Here is an 18,997-nt window from a genome sequence, read left to right on the forward strand (position 1 = left end):
CCGGCTTCCCAGCCAATCAGGAAGCCGGGTGGCGAGTAATGACCCACTGCCCAGCTTCCTGTTTGGCCGGCTTGATTGTGATTGGCCAGGAAACCTGCTTCCCAGCCAATAAGCATCGAGCCGGCTTCCTGATCGCACGGGAAGCTAGCTCCATGTTCCCCTACAGAACTGCCAGTCAGAGGAAATCTTCCTCTGATCGGAAGTTCCAGTATCAGGGAAAGTATTGGAGCATTTGGGCCAGTACGAGTACTTGCTCAAATATTCAGTATCGGCACTGATACTAGTATCGGCATCGGTGCATCTGTATAACAAAGTACACCTATTATTTATTTATTTTTTGCCCCCCCACCTGACCTAAATGATCCCATTCTTCCCCTCTGCAGATCCATGTTTGCCGAGATCCAACGGGTGCGGTTCGCGTATTGTTTACATCCAGCGCCACAATGCATCCTCTGCTGGCCACTCCTGCACATTTCAGCCCCATAGACTTCTGTGGGGCAGTCTCGCAGCCAAGAGCCGGAGACTTGCAGAACTGTATGTTAAAGAAGTACTCCGGGCAGACATTTTATTAACCCTTGCAGTGAGCTACCCCCACACTGCAAGAGTTAACTGCTCGTTTTTGCTCATTTTTATACTCTCCCGATCCTCGGAGCTGGCAGCTCTCCCTCCATCCTGTCTCCTCTTCCGCTGCAGCAATAGTATGTTCCTCTGCATCCTCACATCCTATAAATGTATAAAACGTGATGACTCAAGGATCCTTAAACCACTGCAGTGGAGGAGGGAGACACTCCTGGGACCAGTCTGAGAGCCAGCCAGCTCTGAGGATTAGGGGGGTGGGAGTATAACTATAACTTTTTTTTTTTTTGACCCAGCAGTACCTCAGCACACTCACAAACACTGCTGTTTTTTAACAGAAATTCAAGACAAAAGGTACATTTTTCAGGCTGCTGCTTAGGCACAATTACTGCTTCTAGATGTTCCATATTGCTTAGCAAATCTTCACTTTTTAAGTCCAGGTCCACTGTAACTCGGGTTTCATTATACATTTGCCTCCTCCGAAACACAGTATATGTTTATAATGACAAGCATTTGCATGTAGCGAACAATTGGTTAACAAGCTTTAAACTAAGACCTCTATAACTGCATGTACTGTGGAGCAATTCATCTTCAAATTTGTCTCCGCTAGCCCAGCTCACCCTGCTCCCTCCTCCCAGGAGTAAATTGTCAGACTTCTATTCTCTAAGACAAGCAGCACATGCGCTGAGAAGGGAGAGCAAGGAGCAGAAAGGTCCTTTGTTGAAGCACTGCTTCTGCTGTGAGCATTTTAAGGGTGAACTGTGCCACCGTGCTCGCAACTACTGAAGTCAATAGGGCTTACTTCCTGCTTGTGAAGTATATGTAAATACTTGAATGTCCATAGCCCAATAATGGGTTTTAAATAGTTATCATAATGATTTTACTTTTCTGCATTTTTTTCAAGGTTCTATCTGAGCAATATCGGGAGATGGAGCGAGAATTGCTATCTCAAAAAGAGAGTGCACAACAAACCATGATGTACAAAGAAATGCTTCAGGACAAGGATAATGCATACCAAATGTTACAGGAAGAGCTGGATAAAGAAAGGAGTATCAACAGCCAATTACAGTCTCTCAGAGCAGAAGTAAAAAGAGGAATGCAGGCACAAGAAGAACAAGAGCAGATCAAAAAAGAGTTGGAAATGGAAAAAGAAGCTAGGAAACGAATGGAAGAAGCAAGGCAAGAGTTGGATATAAAAGTACAGGATGATATTCAACAGTTCAGAGCTCAGCTGGAGAGAGGTGTTCAGGAGGAACTAGAAACCTTGAGGGCAGAACTAGATAAAGAGAAAAGAGCTCAGCAGGAGCTGGAGCAGCTGAGGTCAGAATTGGAAAAAGAGAAAGGGGCTCAAGAGGAGGAGTTGTCAAAGTTAAGATCGGAGCTGGGAAGGAGTAAAGAAGTCGATGAGGAGGTTCAACAATTAAGAGCAGAACTGGATGACAGGAAAGAATCTCAAGAAGAATTAAGCATGGAGTTGGAAAGGTTAAAAAGTATTAATGACCTGCTAATGGAGAAGGAAAAAGGTGGTCAGCAAGATGCAGACTTATCCACCAATGAAACAGATGATCTTAGTGTTCAGTTAGAAAATGTAAGAAGTGAACTGAAAAATGGCAAAGAAAGTCAGGAAGAGCTGTCGAGACTGAAGGAAGAGCTTGAGAGAGTGAAGGAATCACTGGCTGATTTTGATCAAGTAAAGGATGAACTAGAGAAGGGGCAAGAAACATTACTCAAGTTAGATTTAATGAAGCAGGAATTCCAAAAGTTAAGAGAAGCTGAAATTTTGGTGGGCACAATGCAGCAAGAAATAGACAAACAAAAGCTTGAAACGGTGAAGGAACCTCCACAACAGGTTAGTGGAACAGACACCGATATTCACAGAAATGAATTTACCCAACAGAAGGCAATTATTGATGAAGACAGAGCAGTAAATGTGAAAGAAACAGATGGACAGAATGATGGAGATGTAGCAGTATATGTAAAAGAAACGTTTGAAACACATAGACAAAACTATGCTGAAAGAGATGAAGCAGTAAATCTAAAAGAGGCATTTAAAACAGATGGACAGAATGATACTGATGGAGATGAAGCCTTGAAAGTAAAAGAAGGGTCTGAAACAGATGGACAGAATGATGCTGATGGAGCCGTAAGTGTAAAAGAAGGGTCTGAAACGGGTGGACAAAAGGATACTGATGCAGAAGAAGCCGTAAATGTAAAAGAAGGGTCTGAAACAGGTGGACAAAAGGATACTGATGCAAATGAAGCCGTAACTCTAAAAGAAGGGTCTGAAACAGGTGGACAAAATTATACTGATGAGGATGAAGCCCAAAATGTAAAAAAAGTGTCCGAAACAGATGAACAGAATGATGTACATACTGCTGAAGAATTACCTCAACTGTCAGATGCAAGTTTCAAAACACAGTTCAAGGAAGAATGTTTGGGTAAGACTCTTAGTATACCACTACATAACACTAAAACATTAGAGATTCTGCCTTTTTGCCAGCATCTGAGAGATTCAGAGATTCAGCATCTCTTTAAAGCCCACCCCTTCCAGCTCACTCATACTCGGCACACCTCTGTCACAAACGCCTTAAAATACATGTAATCTCCAATTTGGATGGTGTTGGAGCTCGCACAGGGTTCATGATGTCACCCTCTCCTTAATGTGACAGTTTTCCTGCCTGACGATTTGGCTGTTCAGGCTCGAACACTGCATCGTTGGAGGAGGTCACATGCACTTCAATACCTATAAGTGCTGGATTATTTTGCGACTGCTGCAACAAAGGAAGCAATGGTAGTGGAGTGCTGCGTAGGTGGATATAAATAGGTCAGTGGGTGGACTGGCCAGAACTCAGTCACTTTGCTCTTAATTGAAAAAATAAATTTAATATGTAGCCCCTGTGCTATTACATATTGAACTTTTGGTTTTTGTTCTGAAACCTTTTTCAAAGAAACATTTTAATACATGGTTCCTTATTGTAGTTAACATTGCCATTTTTTTTGCCCATAGAGTGTCTTTAAAGACGGGGGAATTTATCAAAACTGGAGCAGACAAAATCTGGAGCAGTTGTGCACAGCAACCAATCAGCGTCTCTCTTCAGTTTGTTCAGTTATGATGTGAAAGGGAGAGGCTGATTGGTTGCTGTGCACAACTGCTCCAGATTTTGTCTGCTCCAGTTTTGATAAATTCCCCTCAACGTATTTTATTTAACCTCCCTGGCGGTATGATTTTAAAATTTTTTTTCATGTAATTTTTCGGTCTATTGTTTTTCGAATTTTTTTCGTCTGTCGTTTTTTTTAGTTTTTTTTTAAAATATCCCGCCGGTTCCGCCCCCCCTGTGATGCGTACGCTCGCAAGCGACGGAACCCGGAAGCCGACATCGGCCGCAGAACACAGCGCGGCTCGAGGGACAAGGTAAGTAAATGTTATGTGGCTTTCCCGAGTGAAGCTCGGGGTTACCGCTTATGGTATGGAAAAGTAACCCCGAGCTACACTCGGGAATACCGCCATGCAGGTTAAAGTAAGTTCAGATTTTGAATTATTATTGTAACATAATTAAAACTTTAAAAATATAAGAACAGTAGTGCTATCATACCTAACAAAAGAAGTAATAATAAATATATGTGGTATAAACCAACACTGTGCAATTAAACGTATACACTTATAGCACGAATGGTGAATAAATTATACATACCATATATAAATTAGTCAAATCTTTTAAAGTGCAAATAAACTTTTCATAAAGTGCTATAGTCTAAAGTTTATGAAAAGAGCTTTACACAATTGTGCAAATAAAGTTTCTTTTCATAGTGCAAAAAAAATCTTTCAAAGTGCGGATAGTTCCTTTAGCAAACAAAGTGCAGCAGTGATCCAAAATTCACCCTTCAGTGATCACTCTTACCATTGTTGGACTCAAACTCACCCTCTGTGCTGGACCTATTATACAAACGCTTCAGTACTTAAAGGAATGTATCATCACATGATCCAAATTGAATTTAAAACTCCATCATCTTAGCACCTCATAAGGCAAATACACAAAACAAGGCCACAGTGCTCTCCATTTTAAAAGCTTTTAATATACACACACAGAACTATATGGTGAACTATAACCATGCACGTGAAGATTGATCAGCATGAATTAGCAGCAATGTGAACAACACTGTGGGGGTTATTCACTAAGCTGCCGAAGGCAACCGAATGAATAACCGAAGTGAAGTGAGCTAAAGTCTCTTCGGCTATTCACTGCAGTCTGAGGTATAGCGAACAGAATGGAAAATGTCAGTGTAAAAAGAATTTTAAAAAACCCGGCGTGAGGTCCCCGTTCCAAATCATACCGGACCCTTTAGGTCTGGTAGGAATGTTAGGGGGACCCTAGATGTAAAAAAAAAGATACATAGGGTTAACCTACAAAATCATACCAAACCCCAACGCCAAAAAAAGAAAAAAAATGTGGGGTCCCCCCTGAAATCCCATAGCAGACCCTTAATCCAAGGACTGGCAGGGCAGGAAATGGGGGATCACCTCTCCCTGCACCATACCAGGCCACATTGGGAGGGTGCTTTTCCAGGGGGGACCCCCTGAAAAAGCACCTTGTCCCAATGCTGATGAGTACAAGGGCCTCTTCCCCACAACCCTGGCCCGGTGGTTGTGGGGGTCTGTAGGCAGGGGGGCTCATCTGCATCTGGGTACTCGGATGCCGCAAACCTCCCCCTTGCGAATGAGTATTAGGTAGTTGTTATCCCTACTCATTCACCAAAGTGAACTTCAGTTAAGTAAAAAGTAAATAAAAACAGCACACTGTAAAAAAAATACTTTAATTGAACAAAAAACAAAAGTCCGTTTTTGACAAGTCCTTTTATGGGCAACTCACTCCACCCATTTGTTTTCATGCCATGACAGCTCGCTGTCCTCTAATGGCATGTAGACAAATTGGGGGTGCAAATCCTGTGACGTCCATATGTTTTCATGGCGGTTCTGGGGAACAGTGTAAATGCTGGCTGCAGACAGTCCCAAACCTAAACAGTAGATGTTTTGTCTTGGTGTGAAAGTAGATATGTATACTATACTATTGTGATTCTAAGGCAAGATCACCATGGCTGTGTCTTAGAACTTAAAAAGATCCTTGCATAAGGAGCTCATGCTGTACAATTCTTTTTTAGGGTTTAGTCCATCCATCTCGAACTATGCTTTCTTTTCTGTTTTATTGCGATTCAAGACACCAAGTATATTTATAAATAGTGAAATGTTCCTTATGTCATAACTGAAAAAATATTTATTGTTTCTAGATACTCACATGCTGTTACCTCTGGAAGATCATGTGGAATTAGTACATTTCCAATCGGAGCAGGTACAAAATGTAAAACACTTGTATTACTGTACCATTTTCTCATTACCTATGTCTGTCTAGTTATGTTTGAATTGTGAGAGCCTGCATACAGTTGCCTATCCGTTACATCCAGAAACGCTATTTGCCTCTATATTTTTTCATGTTAGATGTAGAGATTAATAATCACTTTAACGGATGATGCACTTATCCATCCACACATCTATCTCTATATTGGCTTAAAACTTGCCTTTCATGTAAGCCAAAATCTTTGAAAATGTTTTCATTAATATCTTGAGTCTATTGCTTATCCAGCTGTCATCTCTTTTCTATTTAGCTGTCTAGTCTGTATGTCCAATAAATCTATTTACTATTGTAAGCTTTAAAAGTTCCTCCACTCCTTGGATGAACTATGATAAATACGTGTTCCCTAATACCATCCCAACATGTTTAAGGGGAATGCTAAGTGTTTGTGCAAAATTTCTAAAAGAACACATGTTATGGCTACTGCCTGTCTGATTGTGCTCATTTATACCCTGTGCATCCCAACATTATAGTGCCATTATAAATACGGAAGATGATGTTACCTTATTTATATATACCCTCTAATACAGGGCTCAAAATTTCCACTCGCCCCCTCGCAATTGGCGAGTGAAAATTGCGTGGGGGCGAGTGGAAATCCAGGGGGGGGAACTTCCGCCGCTTCGGCAGCGCCGATCGCTGTCTGTTTCCTCCACCCGCTTCTTGGAGATTCCAAGTCTAAAAATCATATATATACAATCATATTCAACTGTCAAATACTAGCATGTTAAATGTGGATTTTCCCCTAGTCATAAAGACCGGCTGGGCCAGTTGAGGTCCCAGTGAAGAAGCATGGGACCACTGCCAATATCCCCTTCAATATTTAGATTTTTCTTTCAAACAATATACTAATTTTATCCATTGAACAATAAATATTTACATTTATTTCTGAACTTATTGTTTACATTTTTGCTGTACATTACTCAGTGTTAAACAGATTATTAATAGTTATCATACGTGTGATTTCAAAGTATTATGAAAGTATGTAAAAGTGGATGTTTTTTAAATGGATGCTGCGGTGCATTTGGCAATAAATATTTGGGAGTTCGATTTTTGCTTTGTATGTACAGTGTAGCAGGAGGCATAACTTGCTTTTCTTGTTCTATACACTACAGTTCGGAGCTGGTGCCCAATTTGTTGGAGCAAAAAAGATGCTGATTAAAACAATCAAAAGAAGTGTTACACAAGTGCATTCTTATGTAGACTTTGAGGTCCAGAGCCTTGGTGCCTAGCCTGCAGCCTGGGGCACTTTTTACGAGGCAGATGAGGACCCTGCCTACAGTAATCCTTACCTACTTTCTTACTGAGAATAGCTCAGAACAGTGAAGGAAAAAAAACAACATTCTTTAGACTGAGTTCTAGTAGTTAAAAGGTGTTGTTTTTTTTTTCCACTAACTTGCATTTCAGTGCTGTCCAATGGATCTTGCTGAGAGAAATATCAAATGTGGCACAATTCACTTGTAAGCAGCAAAAATGTGGAAGCGTAAACTTGTAACAGGGCTGTAATAGCATTGATCTCTAGCAGTCTCATGTAATGTGTCTCCAGACTATTACTATCTTCTAAAGCAGGGGCGCCCACTATTTTTCGTCTGGAGATTTACTTTTCAAATGACGAGCTCATTGAGAAAGGGTAGAGCAGCGGGAGGAGAGGACATGGCAATCTACCTGTGATCGCTACGCGATCGACTGGTAGATCGCGGTCGACCTTGTGGGCACCCCTGTTCTAAAGCATGTCTGCAGTCTTCAACAACTCCTATAGCATCTTAACATCTCCTGCAGCAGGTCTGCACTCTCTGACCATCTCCTGTTGCATGTCTGTAGTCTGATTACTTTCTGTTGCTTTATAATCACTATATTATGTCTGATCAATTGGTGATTTCATGGCCTCCACTTGAGGCCCCCTATAGCAGGAAAAATGACCACCACTAATTTAGAGTAATGCAGAAACATATTTATAATCAGGTAGAACAATCTTCTTGACTAGTTGGAAATTCATCATTTTAAAACAACACCCAGGGGGAAAATCTGATCCATTTAATAATTAAAATGTACAAAACAGACCTATCTTGTGGTCTTTACCTTATATTATATTATACATTGATATTTTATGCTTTATATTTGATATATTTGGCACTTGATATTATAATGCAAACAGTGAGTTGCTCGAAAGAGTTATTGTTCGCTCTCCAATAACAATTGCACCTTTGCCTATTTTAGATGCTGCACTCGTCCATCGTGGAAGTTCAGTCACATTCTGTATCCCAGGAGCTAGTTGTTGATGTTGCAGTGGAAGACCTAAAGGAAAAGCAGCTGTCCATACTAATGTTGGACTTAGTGGACACTCAAGAAGAAATAAATAGGTTAAAAGGACAACTGAACGTGGAACAAGAGTCTTTTTCTAGTCGTACTACCTTAGTAACGCAATTAACAGAGAATTTAGAGGAAGTCAGAAATTTGGAGGAATGCAGCGATTCTGACATCCAGTCACTAAAAGAGCAGGTGAAAGAGCTAAAATTCCACTTGGAGGTTGTGACTTCGGAGAAGAATGCTTTAACTTTAAAGCTTCAAGATCTGGTACAAGAGCAGAGGCACGTGGAAAGGTTAGAATCCTCGGAGTTACAAAATAAGCATTTGCCTGACTACGAAAGTCAAAATATACTGGCAGAACAAGTAAACAGTTTAGAAAATGAGTCAAAGTCCAAAGATATAAAGATTACTGCAGTACAGAAAGACCTTGATGATATGAATCTGCTGCTTTCAGAGCAGAATACTATTTCCAAGTTGCAGGAAAACCAGTTGGAAGAGAACAAGAAAAACGCTGAGAGGCTAAAGGAACTGCTAAATCTTAGCCAAAGTAAAGAAGAAAGATTGTCTGAGGCACTTGCAGCTAATGAACGTGACATAGTTGCTCTTCAAGACCAACTTTCTCAAAAGACTGCCGAGATGGAAATCCTACAACATTCATTCGCAGAAAAGGAACAGCAGGTTTCAGAAGTGAGCCATAGCTTTTCTGATAAGGTGGTTCTTCTAAACGAAGAAAAGTTTTCCTTGGTTAAGGAGATAAAAGCCCTTAAAGAACAGTTAAAGACCGTTGTCCAACAAAGTGGAAAAGAGGAAGAATCCCTGGAGAACCTAAGAATAGACAATGCAGAGCTAAATCTTCAAAAAGAAATGATTACTCAGGAGAAGTCTGATCTTCAGGAGATATTGAAATCCACTCAGACAGAACTTGGTGAGGTAAAAACTCAGCTGGAAGATGTATCCTCTAGGTACATGCACAGCCAAGAAATCTTCAAGACCGTTCAAGAGGAGAGTGAAATGTTGCACGTGCAAATGGAAGACCAGAGGAGTGGATTCTTGTTTAAACAGAAGGAACTTGAGGAATTGCAGATCCAAGTTGAAAACCATAAACATACCTATGAAAAGGAACTGCAGCTCTTGACTGAAAAACACCAGAGTAGCTTGAATGACATTAGTTGCTTACAAGAAGAAAAACGTGATTTAGAACATCAGCTGAAATATTATATAAACAGACTTCCTGAAGATGATGGTGAAGCGGGATTAAAAGAAAAAGAGGAATTGCAAATTCAAGTAGAAAATCGGAAGAAGGAGGTTGAGCAGCTCAAAAGAAAGTTGCAGGCAGCGCTAGTAAGCAGAAAGGAATTGACTAAGAAAGTATCAAAATTGGAAGAAGCTTTGGTGAAACATTCAACTGATAAAGGTTTGGATCCTGAAGTGATATTAGCTATACAAAACAGTAACCTAAAATCTGAACAGGAAGTGGTATCCAAAGACATAACTGGTGAGTTTCTTAAAAGACAACAAGTTAGTCTTGGATCTGAACTAGAACACGTAAGGAGAGAGCTAAATGAAAAAAGTGCAGCTAATGAACAGCTTCAGATTTTGACTGATGAATTAAAAGATAAATCCAGACATGTTGAATCTTTAGCCATTGAACCAATAGAAGGAATTGCATCTGAAAAGTCAGATAGTCCATCCAGTCCATTAAATACAGAAGAGAATGCCAATATGGTATTGCAGTTGGAAAATAGAATAATGCAACTTGAGCAAGACAAGGAGAACCTGCACAAAAAAGTCCAAGAGGCTCTGAACTCTCGCAGGGACACTATTAAAAAGGCACAAGAGAAAGATCGCCACCATCGTGAACAGCTAAAGCAACAAAAAGAAGAGTTTAATCTCTTGCAAGAAAAGCTTGAAAAGTTACAGAAGGACCAAAAATCAGTTCCAGATACTGACAGAATACTTGAGGAACGAGCAATGCAAACAGAAATTCCTTATTCAGTAGAAAAGCAGAGCAATGACTCTTCTCATAGAGCAGAGTGCTTAATACCTGTGAATGCCTCACAGGATAGTTCTGACAAATCTAACTGGAGAGAGGAATGGGTAGACTTTTTACCAGAAAAGATTGAAGACACCTTGGTTCACAAATCTCCTTCTACAGATATGTCACTGGACAGTTGCAAAATACAGCTGGATCTCCTTCAGTCTCAGAAAAATGAATTGCAGTTAAAAGCCTTGCAGTTGGAAGAAAACCTTGATGAACGCTTGGTGGAGGTTTCACATCTACGTGATACTATAGAGTATTTGACTACACAGCTACAACAAGAAAAAGACAAGTGCCAGGGTCTAGAAACACAAGCTTCTGTTTTGAAAGCAGAGATAGAAAAAAACAAACAAGAAATGTCTCATCTTCAAGAATTCACAATAAAGAGCATGAAAGATGAAATGATTTATAAAGGAGAAGAAGTTAGACAACTTCACCAAGAGCTAGAAGAAAGAAATATAGATGTTAAGAATGCCAATGAGCTTATTTCAGAAAAAGATTGCATAATTTTGTCTCTAAAATCTCAGATGGAGTTTCAAACCAAAGATTATGAGGAACGCTGCAAAAAACTTGAAGTAAAGGTTCAAGAAGTACAACAGAAACAAGATAATGATGATGTCGAGGGAGAAAAAGGCAAACAGCAACTTCAGCGAAAGCTTCAGGCTGCATTGATCTCCAGAAAAGATGCACTTAAAGAAAGTAAGGCTTTGAAGTTGGAGCTGGAGACTATGAGAGCTCAAAAGCAAGATTCAGCTAATAGACTACAAGTTGCAGAAGGTTTAACAAGTGAACTGAACCTTGAAAAAGAAACTTTACTGAATGCCTTATCTGCCCAGAAAGAAGAACGAGATAAACTAATAATGGAAATAGATAAATGTTTATTGGAAAACCAAAACCTTGAAGCGTCATGTGAAAGCCTAAAGTTAGCTTTGGTAGGAATTACACAAGACAAAGAAGACTTGAATAAAGACTTGGGATCTTTAAAAATGTCACATGACTCAAAGAAATCTGAATGGCAAGACAAGATGTCTGACCTTCAAAAAGAGTATGAGACGTTGCTGCAGTCATATGAGAATGTCAGTGATGAAACTGACAGAATGAAACGTGCAGTGGAAATGGTGAAACAAGAGAAGCAAGAATTGTTTACTAAAATGAAAAGTATTGAGGGTAAAAAAAAAGAAGTAGAGAACGAGCTGGAAGAGTCGCAAATGGAGATAGAAAATATGAAGGAAAAAATGAGGAAGTTTGCTAAATCAAAGCAGCAAAAAATCCTTGAACTTGAAGAAGAAAATGATAGATTGAGAGGAGAATTGCATCAGTCAACAGAGGTGCAGAAATCTGGTCATTTACAGGAAGATGATGCAATGGTTAAAGGAGAACTAACGAGAGTCCAAACAGAAAACAATGTCCTAATATTAGAACTGGAACAGGTCAAGTCTGAAAAGGAAAATTTGACAAGAGAATCTGACGCATTAAAGCTCCAACTGCACAGCGTTGAATTAGACTTGCAAAAAGTTCTAGAAGAACGTAGCACTGAGATACTAGAAAAGGAAGTTCTCCACAAATCTGAAGCTATTGAACTAACACATTCAGTACCTGAACACAGTGATAAGCTAGTTGTTGGTGAAAGAGTGGCTACTTTAGAACTGCTTACAGAGAATGATGAAAAACAAAAAACTGAGAAGATTTCACAGCTTGAAGAAGTTATTGAAAAGTTAGAAAATGATATGAAGGCAAAAGAAAATGAAACTGAGAAAATGAACAAAATTATAAATGCTTTTCAGGAAGAGAAACTAGGATTGGACGCTCTGTTAAGCAGTTCACAAGATGTCATAACTAATATAGAAAAAGACCTTGCAGACCTGAAAAATAAATATCAAACAGCTGTTCATGACCTAGATGAAGCAAATAATCAGAAGCAAGCCTTGGAAATTGATAAAGATGAATTGGAAGAGAGGTTGATGAACCAAATGGCTGAGCTCAATGGAAGCATTGGAAACTTCCAGCAAGATGCTTTGGACCTACAGTTTAAAAATGAAAGTTTGCAGCAAAAGTTGGAAGACCTTCAACTCCAACTAGAAGAGGAAAGAAGACAGATGGAGAGACAGAAAGCTGAAGCCTTGTCTGGGGTTCACAAAGAATATGTGGAAAAGTTAAAATCGGTACATGAAGGTGAAAAAGGCAGGAAGACCCAGTCAAAGGAGCTACAGGAATTGCTCAAGGAAAAGCAGCAAGAAGTAAGACACCTACAAAAAGACTGCATACAATATCAAGAAACAATAAGCCAGTTAGAAAGAACATTTAAGGCCCTGGAATTTGTACATGGCGAGTGTGAGAAAGAAAAAGTTGCCTCCAGTGATAGAGTAGCAAAAGCTGTGGCAGACACAAAGAAGGCCCAGGCTGATCTAACATCTCTTCATGTCTTACTTGATGACACTCAGAGTGAAGCTGCTAGAGTTTTGGCTGAAAATGTAAAAATCAAGAAGGAAATACAAATAGTTAGAGAGGACGTCACACTTATTTTAACAAGGAAGGAAGAAGATACGAAAAATAAACTTGAAGAGGAGAGAGCGAAAAATCTAAAAGAAATAGTGAACTTGCAGGCTAAGATAAGTTTGCTTCAGCACGACAAAGTACAGCTTGAAGGATCCCTTAAAAATCTACAGGACCATTTGGAAGAGAAGAGCCAACAAATGAGGGATATACAAGGAAATCTGAATCAAAACATAGCAAAGCTTGCAGCTTTCACTCGTAGCATGTGTTCTTTGCAAGATGACAGAGATCGTGTTATAGAAGAGTCCAAAAAGTGGAATGGGAAATTCAATGATGAATTACAGAAAAAGGATGATGAGATACGTGTTAAAGAGAAAATATGCATGGATCTTAAAAATGAACTTCTGCAAGTCACTTCTCAAGTTGATGAACTTAAGGCTCATGTAAGCAGGTAAGAGCTAACAAAAGTGGTTGTTGACAGTTAACTGGACTTTCTTTTGTTTGTATCTATAAATAACCCTGTCTATTTCATTCACGTCTCACATTTAGGCCTCATTTTGTCTTTCTTTATTTAAGGGTACAGTTGGAGAATGAAGAACTTGTTACAGCTGGGCAGATTGAGACAGAGAGCCTTGCTAAAGCAAGAGATTCTCTACTGGAGGAAAAGGCAATTCTTTCTTCCTGTCTGCAAGAAGAACAGAAGATGCACTGTGCCTGCCAGGAGGAGCTGAACCTGCGCAGCCAGGAAGCAAAGGATAGGCTGAGCCAACTAGAGAGTCTGAACATAGAAGTGACACAGCTTAAGAATGAAAAGGAGAATCTACTGGATACAATACAAACGTTAGAGGCAGAAGTTCAGGACTTGAAGTTGCACAATGAACAGACCCAAAGTGACTTGCAGGCCTCCAAATCTTTAACGGAACAGCTGCATAAAGAGCTGGAACAGAAAGAGCAAGATGTTATGCGGTTGCTAAGTGCCCATGATGAAGCTGTTAGTGCAGCTGTGGGGGAACTAAATGAAATGCATGCAATTCAGTGCAGAGCTCTAGAAGAGAGGCTAGAAGAAGCTGAAAATGATAGAAAACGCATGCAAAGCAACTTAGAAGAACTAAAAACCCGACTAAAAGCCAACCAGGAAGAGGCTAACCAAAGTAAGGCACAGTTGCAGGCTTTTACCAAATCTATGTGCTCTTTGCAGGAAGAGCGAGAACGTGTATTGAATGACTATCAGCAATTGGAGCAACGGCATCTTGATGCAATTCTTGCAAAAGATGGTCTAATTCAGGAGGCAGCAGCAGAAAGCAACAAGCTCCGTGAGGAATTAAGATTCCTCCGAAGCCGCTCTGATGACTTAAATGCACAGAATGCAAAGTTAAATGCTCAGCTGACTCGCTACCGGAAAGACTTAAATGAGGTGATCTCGCTCAAGGATTCACAACTCAAGCAGTTGCTGGGGGAAAAATTACTGGAGATTGAAAAGTTGCGCATTGAACAGAATACCCAGGAGCTGCTACTAAATCATGAAAAGGGACAGATAGATGCTCTACAGCAGGAGTTAGATGAAACCAAGAAAGAAAAACAGAGAAGTCTAGAACAGGTTGATAGTCTGACGCATTGTATCTCAGAGCTACAAACTGAGAATGAGACACTAAGAAATAAGCTTAAACAGGTGGAACAAGAAGCACAAATGCTGAAAGATGAGCTTCTACAAGGACAGAAGGAATTGGAAAGCATAAAAGAAGAAGCACTGCGCATACAAGCAGATGCTGAAAAGCGGATGCAGCATGCAGAAGATGAGTTGAATAAGAAGCTCCAGAGCATACAGCATGATACTGGCATATTGCGTAATGAGACAGAGACAGCAGAAGAAAGAGTAGCAGAACTAGCAAGAGATCTCTTGGAGGCAGAGCAGAGGCTGCTAAATGCGAATGAAGAAAACTCCTCTCTTAAAGCTCAGATACAAGCATTTGGAGGATCCATGAGATCTTTGCAGGACAGTCATGATATTGCTCAGGAAGAAATTAAAAACTTGCAGAACCAACTGAAAGAAGTACTTGCCTTTAATGAAGATCTTGGCTTGGTACAAACAGAAAGAGATAACCTTAATGTCATGTTATCCGAAAGCAAAGAGGAACAACAACGCATACAAATTCAGCTGAAAGAGCTTGTGTCCAACTCACAGGTGCGAGAGGAGGAACTTCGTAGGGTGACCGCTGACTTTCAGGCTTCACAGATGCAGCTTCGCAATTTGTCCAAAGCCATGGGAAGCCTGCAAGAGGATCGTGATAGATTGCAAAGCAGCTTGAAGACCCCACCTAGGGAGATAGAGAGGACTTTGCAGAGTTCATACCAAAGAGACAGCAAGGTATTATAACATTTTTTTGTCTTTGTTGTCAAGTAATAAAATTGTCCTCATGTTTAGATGTAAAATATGTAAATTGTGTGTTCTATAATCACAAATATCAATGTGTCCTTTTTAGAACTCCAGTGATCATCCCAATAGTTCACTACTGGAAAACCTTCAGAGCACACAGGCAGAAATGCAGAATCTACGCACTGAACTCGGTGATACTATTGCTCAAGTACACCAAAAAGAGCTGAGGATAGAACAGCTCAATGTTAAGGTCAGTGGTGAAGCACTGGGACATAATCCGGAATATACTGGTGTATTATTATTTTTTTCCAGTAGCCTGCTAATAACTCAACAAATCTCATGAGACTAGCTCCAACATTTCAAGGCTACTTTGTTCTGCTCAACCATTTCAGCACGACCGAGTTCTGGTTTAAGAAATCATTTGAAAGTAAGGTGTAGAGTAATCTGTGGTCTGTATCAAAGGGCTACAGAGAATACAAAAGGTATCTTTCTTGAAAGTGTGAGTTCCGAGGATTATTATTTGAAATATCTGTAGTTTCCATGCTCTGGATGTGCCACTGTATTCAGCAGCTGCTTCAAGATTGAACCGTGTTTGCACCGACATGCCTCCATCTTTGTTTTCATGCACAGTGCATGTAGTGTGTGTTACTTAGTGCTCAAGGTATATTTTCCTGCCATCTCCCAGACCAGTGCCTTCAGCCAGACAGCTTGACAGGAGACAATTCTTAGACCAACATTGATCTAGTAAAATGTAATGTTTAAACTTGATATTTAAAATAAAAATAATACTTCAGTTGCAATGCAAGGCATTCTTTAGATGATATTTAATTTCAAATTATTGTATCTTTGCAGCTTTCTCAGATATTTGAGGAGAAAAATTATTTATCTCTCCAGCTGCACGAAAGCAACCAAATCCTGGGAGATGCAATGAACCGGTGTTCGTCTCTTGAGCAACAGCTAAATGAAATGCTTCCCAAAAGTTCGGTAAGAATAGTTTTATCTACACCAGTGTTTAATAACGTTGGATATGGCAGAAGCTTTACATAGATATTTTGTTTGTGCTTTGTAGTTGGCTTTTCTTCATTCAAGCACCTTAAAAGTAAATCTCTGTCCATAGTTAAACTTGTGACTTTCTGCAGGAGGCTTTACTGAGTGATTCTGCACCTGGAGCCCCACAGGAAAGGAAGGAGCCCCAAAATGAAGCAGATCAACAACTCATGGAACTTCAGCACAGGTAGGTTTTACATAACTGCTCTGTACCTTGTGACAGTATTAAATAGCTCTACAGCTACCAATGTATACCATATTTGTGATATTCTTGCGGTACCTTTTTATATTATTGTAAGTATATTAAACACTGTTCCTAAAAATTCAACCTGCTGTCATAATAATTAGAGCAATAGGAATATTTAGAAGGCACCTACCAGTTTCTACACAACACCTTTAGGTAGCAGTTCAAGCGCCACATGTTTGTATTATTCAACTTTAGGTTGGCAACCTCCTCCAGTGTGTATATTTATCAACATTTTTTCTTTTTTTAATCCTGAATGATATCTTTTGTTAACTTGAACTTTTTTATGAGGTATTGTGTGCTCCAAAATCTCAAATTATATATTCTATACATGTACAATTTTACCATATCCAAATATTTACAGGTGAAACTCGAATAATTAGAATATCGTGCAAAGTTCATTTATTTCACTAATGCAACTTAAAAGGTGAAACTAATATATGAGATAGACTCATTACATGCAAAGCAAGATAATTCAAGCCGTGATTTGTCATAATTGTGATGATTATGGCTTACAGCTCATGAAAACCCCAAGAACCCCAAATCCACAACCTCAAAAAAGTAGATTATTACATGCAATCAATAAAACAAGGATTGTACATAGAAAAATATCGGACCCCTGAAAAGTACAAGCATGCATATGTACTCAGTACTTGGTTTGGGCCCCTTTTGCAGCACTTACTGCAATTACTTTTGCACGGTATTCTAATTATTCGAGTTTCACCTGTACATTTAATATACACAATAGGTTTGGCTTCCAAGGTCAAAGTAATACCATATGCTCAAAATGTTTTTTCTATGATTACTAGTTTATTCTGGTCTTTTAAAAAGGGTCTTCCGTAATTTTTTTGCTTTTCAGTTTAAATTGGCTAAAACTATTCTAGGTGCATCAGAAAAAAACATTTTAAAAGTCTTACAGGTTGTTTTCTTTAGAAAGCAGCTACGGACTGGGTAAAAAACCTGTCTTGTCGGCATGCTGCAGAGCGGGAACCTTGTTCTCTGTGTGAAGGCAGTGGTCTCCCTGCACATCCCTGCTGAACCAAACCTTTAACTCTGCAATATGTCTCCTGCTAATTGGAGAACACAGGCTTTTTTACTCGGGTTGTGACTGCTTTCTAAAGAAAATAAATAGTGAGTTTTTGCACACCTTTTTTGTTTTGATGGAATATATTTAGTTGATTTAAACTGAAAGTTCAGTTGGGTTTTAACTTGAAAATATGCCTAAAGAGATGAAATTCTAATGATGATAATAACAAACAATACTTTATTCAGATTTGGTTTTGCTGCATCATATGTATTTCAGATGACTTATTTAATTTTTCCTGAGCTTTTGTCATTGAACAATGGCAGGATTTCTCACACTTACAAAGTGTGAGAAATCAAAATCTGCAAAATCTTGAGGCACCCCAGTCTAAAATGTAAAAAACATAAAATACCAGGGTCTGGTGTGGATTTTAAGAGGGACCCCATGCAAATACACAGAAAAAATGGGATTCTCCTTTCACATCAGGAGCCCCCCTTTCACATGAAAATTCCTTACATCAGGAGCCCCCCTTTATATTTGAAGCCCTCTTCTTTCACATTAGAGGCCCCCCACTAGAAGCCTCTTTCATATCAGAAGCCCCGTTTAACAGCCCCCCCTCTTCCCATCACAGTCCTGCTATTACATCAGTAGCTGCAGCATGGCAGAGGGTGGGAGGCAGAGCAGGCTCCAACCTTCTGAATGATCCCACTCTTCCTAGGTTAGCCTCATTTGTTTCCATGGGGCAGCCAGCCTTCCTGTACAATGGAAAAACATGACGCTATGCGAAAATTTAAAGGCACCCAGGCTGAGAAAGGCTGATATAGGGTTCCATTTAGACCAGGTTGGAGTTGAGGTCAAGGGTTAGCTTAAGGTTAAATAAAACCTGTCATAAAAAGAAATATGGAGGTTACCATTGCTGACCTGTCCTTCTGCAAATACTGTTTGCCTGTTTTGTCTTGCTGATCTGATGGTTTCTGTACTCCTCTGAGGCACCTACCTGCAAAGAATAGAAACTAGGAGCTCCGGCCTCTCTAGATTTTTACAGGGCTGCTAATTTGGTAGCAGCCCTGTAATTTCCTGTGCAGGTACTTGAGAGCAGCTCCCAGTGCCTAAAAACAGTGTGCCATCATCGGATGATAAGGGAATTAAATAGTAGAACTGGTTTAGACTTTCATTAAAACCACTTGAATACTTCATACACCGCTAGTTATGGTTTTGGTTTTTTTGTAATCATAAATAGATGGATAATTCCCTTTTGTACCTGTCATTTTAGGTAAATAATATGTCAAATTGGTATTTTTTCTGTTAGCAGATATTTAGTTTAGAAGTCACCTGCCTTTAAAGAAGCAGAAGCACATGAAAATAATGTAATAAATGCATGTATTCCCTGATACAGATTCTGCTGGCTTCAGAGTTGCTCCAAAGGCACGGTTTGGGTATTGCATCAGTTGTCAGCATCAGTGTTGCTAGTTCTTGGCCTGGGGCACTCCAT

General features: G+C 39.7%; 1 protein-coding gene across 1 annotated transcript in view; it reads left to right on the forward strand.

Annotated features, from left to right (window-relative positions):
* GOLGB1 (golgin B1) overlaps positions 1 to 18,997 on the forward strand; it is a 41,164-nt gene that overhangs the window by 19,714 nt on the left and 2,453 nt on the right. The window contains exons 7-13 of the mRNA XM_018564408.1: positions 1,481 to 3,014; positions 5,860 to 5,921; positions 8,196 to 13,267; positions 13,393 to 15,181; positions 15,297 to 15,440; positions 16,043 to 16,183; positions 16,330 to 16,424. Coding sequence (XP_018419910.1) covers positions 1,481 to 3,014; positions 5,860 to 5,921; positions 8,196 to 13,267; positions 13,393 to 15,181; positions 15,297 to 15,440; positions 16,043 to 16,183; positions 16,330 to 16,424 — 8,837 coding nt within the window. The remainder of the gene's footprint in view (positions 1 to 1,480; positions 3,015 to 5,859; positions 5,922 to 8,195; positions 13,268 to 13,392; positions 15,182 to 15,296; positions 15,441 to 16,042; positions 16,184 to 16,329; positions 16,425 to 18,997) is intronic.

Source organism: Nanorana parkeri, unplaced genomic scaffold (assembly GCF_000935625.1).
Source record: "Nanorana parkeri isolate BGI_ZX_2015 unplaced genomic scaffold, ASM93562v1 scaffold749, whole genome shotgun sequence".
Lineage (NCBI taxonomy): Eukaryota > Metazoa > Chordata > Amphibia > Anura > Dicroglossidae > Nanorana > Nanorana parkeri.